This window comes from Corylus avellana, chromosome 5 (assembly GCF_965113065.1).
Source record: "Corylus avellana chromosome 5, dhCorAvel1.hap1.2, whole genome shotgun sequence".
NCBI classification, from domain to species: domain Eukaryota; kingdom Viridiplantae; phylum Streptophyta; class Magnoliopsida; order Fagales; family Betulaceae; genus Corylus; species Corylus avellana.
In genome coordinates this window covers 6,540,568-6,547,528 of record NC_142494.1, presented here as the reverse complement: position 1 = coordinate 6,547,528, position 6,961 = coordinate 6,540,568, and the positions used below count along the sequence as shown (strand labels likewise).

Genomic DNA, 6,961 nt, shown 5'->3' with positions numbered 1-6,961 from the left:
TTAAAACAAACACGCAACGTAAAAGTTAATAGTTTTTAACACAACCTACAAACTTAACACGACTCCAACACAATAAGTTGAATTACAATTAACATATATAGTCTTATATATGTGCATCAACACAACTCAAACCTGACATACGAACTTGAATTGCCACCCCTAACCATTTCTTATTAGTTGAAGCTTAATAAGTGATTATTTAATATAATATCAAAACAAATATAGCAGAATTTATAACTAATGTCATACAAAAGAAATGGATCAACCTGTTGGCATTTTCCTCATCTCGCAGGATTCCATTATGTTCAAGAGCATATATTACAGAATCCATTTTTTTAAAAAAAAAAAAAAAAAAAAAAAAAAAAATAAGAAGTCATATTCTCAGATCCTCTCCTCCATCTCCCTCAGATCTGACTCAACAGTGTACACAAAGTCACCTATTAACCACATAAACAGCAGGCAGACAGTAAAACTCAAGGTCAAGTAGCATTCACATAAAGCCGGCTCCTAAGTAAGCCTGTCAATGAAGCTCAAAGACAAGAAGTATCAACTACAATCCTCACACTCGAAGGCCTAAAACTCCAACCAAAGAGCACAAAACCAAAGATCAAAAAGAAAAAGGATGTTGGTGGTCAACCCCCACGTCTGATCCCCGTGAAGTAGTTGAAGTCATGGTGCTGGTGCTGGACCCTTAGTTGCTTTAGCCATGAATCCGCCACGCTCAAAAGCGACACCAGCCGCTCCTGGTCCCGGCCACAATTGCCTGAGACCCACACGTTTCCTTGCATCTTGTAAGTAGCCAAACCAAATGGGGGAAGAGAGATTCCATCCCCTTCCTTTCTCTTTCTTTCGGCGCACCCAAGATCATCTTCAAGGTCCATATCTACATGGGCATAAACATCCCCATTGCGTATTTTGTAAGCAAATATCATTCGTATATGGAGCTTTCGGCGAATAAAAGTAATAAAGGCAAGAATAAAGTTCATTAAAACAACATAAACACACATGGGCGTGGAGAATACCTTGGAATGAAGATGAAAGGGTGTGGTAAGTGAGGAAGCATGTGGACAAGTCCTTTATGGTTCTTCCCATGGGAATGTGATAAATGGGATACCTGAAAATTATAAACATGAGAAAAAATTATTATCACATCTTTTGTATTAATATTAAACATGTGGAAATAATCATTTACTGATTTTCAATGATAGTGATAATAACACATGTGCTACAATCTTAATGTCAGATCAAGCTAATACAAAAACTTAAGGTTTAGAGAGAGAGAGAGAGAGACCAAGCAACTGCCATCCAGCTAGCTGGAGAAAGATCCACACTCCTCAATGACATCAATCCAGGGTATCTTTGAGCTAATCCATTAATCTGAAAGTAAGGAACCAACAAAATTGTCAATGGAATCTACACCCTTTATATGATTAAGGGATTAAAGGGATTCTATGAGTTGAATGGTCATAATTATACAGTATTCATTAGGAAATTATCCAGAGTTAGGAAAATTTAGTTTCATATTCAAGTCAAAAGTTTCATTCTATCTTTATTAGATGCCAATCATGAAAAGGATTTCAAATGATTCTAAGAAATCCACAAATGTTCTAGTCATTCCCATGCTTGCTCAGTCTTATTAAGGAAAAAGACAGAGAGAGAGAGAGAGAGAGAGAGAGAGAGACAGACAGAAGAAATGCTAACGAAAGTAAAGAAAGGTACCTTATCCATTAAAGGAACTCTAGCATAAGGAGTTGATCTCTCAAAGTACTGAAAATTACGGGACCCCAATCTATCACTCAGATGCCACAGATTGTCTTGCTCAGACCCTCCATCCTCTGAGGAACATCCATCCCATCCCAATTGCTTTTCGCTCTCGCTCTCATCGCTGCACGAATCACTAAAGGAATCCCTCGTTTCATAGTCCCCGGACTCATTCTCTTCCCTGAAAAACTCATTCAACCTTATTGTCAATATTACTTGGTCCAAAACACAGCTACTTAAAATTAAAACGAATATTGTCATTGATCAATTTTGTAGTAAGCCATATAATGCACAGGTGAACTAATTTCCCAGCTAGATTTAAAAACAAGATATTAATGACCAAATCAATAAACTTTGACTGGCCCATATGGGTCCTTTGAGCATTTCAATTATACAACTAATTGAAGAATTCCAGCACCAATTATCCAGGTAGTCAACAAACCAATAAACCCTCAACTACTCCACATGGGCTCCCAAAATTTTTCAATTATCCAAGTTATTGAAGAACACTGGACCTTATCAAACCCAACATTTGCAGATACAAGCATAGGTAATCAAATTAGACAACCTTTGTAAAAGTTACTACTAGAATAATTCAGTATCTAGGACAAACAAATTAAAACAAAAGGAAGATTGCAAATGAAGGGATACCTCAAACCATTTGCAGAAGAACTGCTTGTGAAAATTTGTATTCCAGAGAGATAAGGCACATAGTACTGAACTAAGGTCTCGCCGTTGTTCAAGGCGATGGGAACTCCAGCGCCGTATGCACTCCATTCATCATAACGATTCCAAAGGTCACCCAAGGTGAAATATTCAACTTTTTCTCTCTCCCATGGATGCCATAGACGATTAAGGTTTCTAATCTCAGTCTGCAACGAAGAAAGACAAAACAAAACGATCAAATACATCGAATTACTCCTGAAAGTGAAACAAATTACATGAAAACAACCAAGGAAATGGAAAATTCAAAGGAAATTAGCGAAACAACAAAAAGAATTGGACAAACCTTGGGAAGAAATTGCGATTGGACCACAGGGGTTGTGCATTGGAGGAAGCATTCAAGGTTTGATTCCATTGACACTTTATCACAAATCATATTTTTTAGAAAATTTAAAGAGAGATAGAGAGAAAACGAGAGAGAAAATCCTAGTTCTCTCTCCTAACCCTGCAAAACAGAGGAAACCCAGGAAACAGAGATAAACAGAGGGGGATAGAGAGAGAAACGAGAGAGGGAGAGAGAATTTGTCGGGATTTGATTTCCCTTTTAGAGAGAGTGAGGGACGCAGAAAATTGGTCTAGAAAGACTTCTATTTTTTGACGTTTTGACAGCAAGTTTCACGGGAACTAAAAATCTATCTCTTTGTTTCTATGTCTCTCTCCCTCACACACATACACACATAGAGAGTCTTCGTTGGCAATGTTGCCTATTCCACGACCTTTCCGTACACCGGAGAATTCGAATCCCGGTAAATTGTTTCCAACAGAAAAACAGTAAAAAGGAAATGGTCGTTTTCCTCTTCCTCTCGAACTCTCTTTTTTTTCTTTTTTTCTTTTCCTTTTCAACCAACCTTAAAGAAACCTCAACCTCTGCTTTGTTCAAAATTCAAGGTACGCACTAATGGTAAAACGTCGCGACGATTCAGCGTTAATTCTTCAAGCTAAATCAAACCCAGAAAAGCAAAACTCGGAGAATTAGAGAAAAAGGGTCCTAATTTTGATGGATTTTGAAGGAAGAAAGAAAGCGTGGCAAAATGAGTGAAAGTTTGGGAGAAGCAACGACTTGCTTTCTTTCACCAGAAACCCAATGTTTTCTGGGAAAAAAAAGAAAAAAAAAAAAATTTGGTGATCTCTCCGAGCTATAACGTAGGAATCGACAGGATTTTGTAACGGAAAGATGAAAAAGGAATCAACTTTCCCGGAAAAGAGAGGCAGAGCAAAAACAAAGAGAGGTACTGAGAGAAAGAGAAGGAAAGAACAGAAATATCCAATAGGAACAGAGCTTTTGGATTCTAGAAAGAACGATTTTGTAGAGAATAGTGAGAGAGAAAGGAGAGAGATTGAAGGAGAAAATTTCGATTCCCAGCAATAATTAAGGCATCTGATTACCTGATTTATCATTTATGGACTCATCTGTCTCTCTCAATGGTCTCCCCTTTGAAAGATACTTGCATAAAAACTTTTCTTTTTTCTTTTTCTTTCTTTTTCCTATATTCTTCTTAATTTTTTGTATTTTTTGTATATATTTTTTTAAAAAAATATATATATAATTGGACTTGTTCCATGACTTGAACGGACAGTAGCATGTGATGTTTGAAGTTTTCATTCATCAACTTATAATATTCAACCGAATTTGGTGAGAGATTAAATTCTACTATTCCACTCTTTTATCTACTTTATTTATTTATTTTATTTGTGTACTCAACTATACAAAATAAATCTAGAGATGGAAAATATGTGATTTGATTCTTCTGTAACTTTTTTGTTTTATTTTCATTGTCTAAACTAATGATACCACTATACTAAAAGATCCAGACCAATGATAATAATGTTTTTTAAATAATTATAATCCATTTATTGTTCGATTATACTAAGCCACATCATAATTCCAATAGTTTGATCCCCATATAATATGTTATATATATTTAGTTCGAAATTGGTAATTGAATTCTTAATATATAATAGTTTTGAGTGGAAAAATTGGTGTATATACTCTAGCATCAAGGAACAAGGTTTAGGCAATCCACATGTAGAAACCTCAGCACAAATGAATCTCCTACAACTGTTAATAATGTGACATATATCTATATATTCCAAATGTCATCATCATTTTATTAAGTTGTTCAAGCAATCCGAAGAGTCGAGATGTTCGGATACTTGTTGAAGCAGAGTGAGATTTGAGTGTCTTATCATAACTCATTGCATGTGCAGCAAATCTCTGTCCAGAATTTTGTGAAATAGAAATTTCAACAATTAACTGTCTGAATTATAAATTATACGCAATTCAAATACTCCACCGACAAAAAGAGCAACAAATGAATCATGCAACTCTCTTTATGGGGATGTCTAAATTGTATCCAACTTTACTTCAATCAGCCAATTACAAGGATATCCAATTTTATGCATAACAAGCAGGAGAGAAATCATTAGAAAAAAAAAGTAGGAGAGAAATCAATTCATTCTTTTTAACTTTGTCTAACCCCTAAACCCACTAGGCAATAAACCAAAAAGAAAAAAGAAAAAAAAATGATTTAATTAATAACCGTACCATTATCAACAAGTTTAAATAAAAGGTAAATACTGTGTATTTTTTTAGTGTTTTCTCAACTGTGATGTGACTTTCAAAATCACCGTTGAATTTGAGATTATTATTATTGACTTTTAATCTATTAGCAATTTTAAAAGTAACATCACAATTAAAAGAACACTAAAAAAAATATTAGAAGAAAATTAAGCATTTCTCTAAATAAAATAAGAATGCAAAAATATCTATATATGTTTTAATAAATATAATTTACTGAGAAAGGGAAAGGTTGGGCTGGCAACGGCACTTGGCAAACCGCGTGAACGTAACAGAGTATTTGAGTTTTAAGGAAAGATATATAAAAAAAACGACAGCGTAGAATGTGTGTTGTGGTTTTTTTTTGCAATTTCATATACGAAACAAAAGCAAGAGGTTGACATGGCCTGTGTCCCTCTGACAACGCCAACCAAGGAAAGAAACACGTGGATATCCATTACGGCCTGGCGCAATTTAGTGAACCCCAGAGTTGGATAGCGTTTGCAGCTTAGAGAATTGAGCCTTGGGGTGGTGGGGCCCCTACTTTGACCAATTGCTTGCTACCAATCCTTCCACGTGCCTGATAAGTTTCATACCTTTACTTACCATGTGACAATAAGATTATTAAAAAAAAAAAAAGAAAAAAATCAACTACCTATTAACAAATTATCTTTGGGTGCACGTTTAGAGAGGTCTAAAAGTACGTTTAATACTTAAAAATTTTGTTTAAAGTAAAAATTATTCGATTAATAAAAAATATTGAAAGCACTTTTAAAAATTCAAAAAGCATAAGAGCATGTTTGGGATTGCGTTTGAGAAAAGATATAGTTTTTAAGTCAAAAGGAGATTTTGGATATAAGCTTCATTTTTAAACTTTGGCCAAAAGTGTATTTTGACCATTTTTAGGTTTTTTTGACCTTTAAAAACACTTCTTCTTCTTTTTTATCAAACGAGTACTTTTTTTTTCAAACGAACTTTTTAAGTATTAAAAACACTTTTAGACCCCTCAAACGCAATTACAAACAAGCCATAAAAATTGTCTAAACGCACTTTTGACAAAAGGTTAAAAATAAAGCTTTTGTCAAAAAAGTTTTTTTTATTATTATTATTTAAAACCTCTATTTCTCAAACACAATAGTAAACGTACTCTAAAACATAATTTTTGGTGGCTTGATAATTGGATAATGCATTCTGATAAGCTTTATTGGTTTTGTATTGGGGGGAAATCCAATCATACCAAGATTCATTGGACAAATTTATTTCATCTTACTAATCTAAATGCTTAAAGAGTTAGATCGGGGGATCAAAACAATTGCACCTGCCTGAGCTCCTAATGAGAGAGGGCTAACTTGTTCAGCAAGTATTCAAGTAGTTTAAGATATGTTCGAATAGGTGGGTCATATTAAGATATTTTCTCTGTTCAAATTAATTGCAATATGAGCCATCGACTATAGGCAATCCCGGCCCGAAAGAGTTTTATGGTAGCTTTTATTAAAAGAAAATATGCATTTTATAAAAAGAATTTGATTTCCATGGACGTATTGGATAATTTGGATGATAATATTACTACATGAATATTTTTAATGACAAAGTTAATTCGGTGGCCTCTTATTTTTCCTGTTGGGAGAATTGAGTGGCCTACTGCCTCTTCAAAGACGAGCAAAGACAAATTAACCAAACTGGTAAACTTAAACAAATAATTGTTTTCTTTTTTTCTTTATTTTCTATGATATACCTTTACTTATGAAAGTTGTTATAAATTTATTGGCGTGGATTTTTTGGGTATCTCCAAAATAGATAGAAAATAGATTGATTGAAAGAGAGTTGCTATTGACTATTCAACTTTCACCCATATGGTGTGCATCACATTGGAGATTCAAATGTTTCACACTTTTGCTCTCAAAGATGAGCATAGACAAC

General features: G+C 34.3%; 1 protein-coding gene across 1 annotated transcript; it reads right to left on the bottom strand.

Moving 5' to 3' along the window:
- Positions 1–246: 246 nt before the first annotated feature.
- On the bottom strand, positions 247–3,862 carry LOC132182361 (plant/protein (DUF789)). The gene is made up of 6 exons (XM_059595589.2): positions 2,771–3,862; positions 2,413–2,633; positions 1,720–1,942; positions 1,292–1,377; positions 1,023–1,114; positions 247–883 (listed from the first exon to the last, which is right to left on the bottom strand). The coding sequence occupies exons 1-6, from the start codon at positions 2,858–2,860 to the stop codon at positions 633–635; spliced, it is 963 nt and encodes a 320-aa protein (XP_059451572.1). The 5' UTR covers positions 2,861–3,862; the 3' UTR covers positions 247–632.
- Between the last annotated feature and the right edge of the window lie 3,099 nt (positions 3,863–6,961).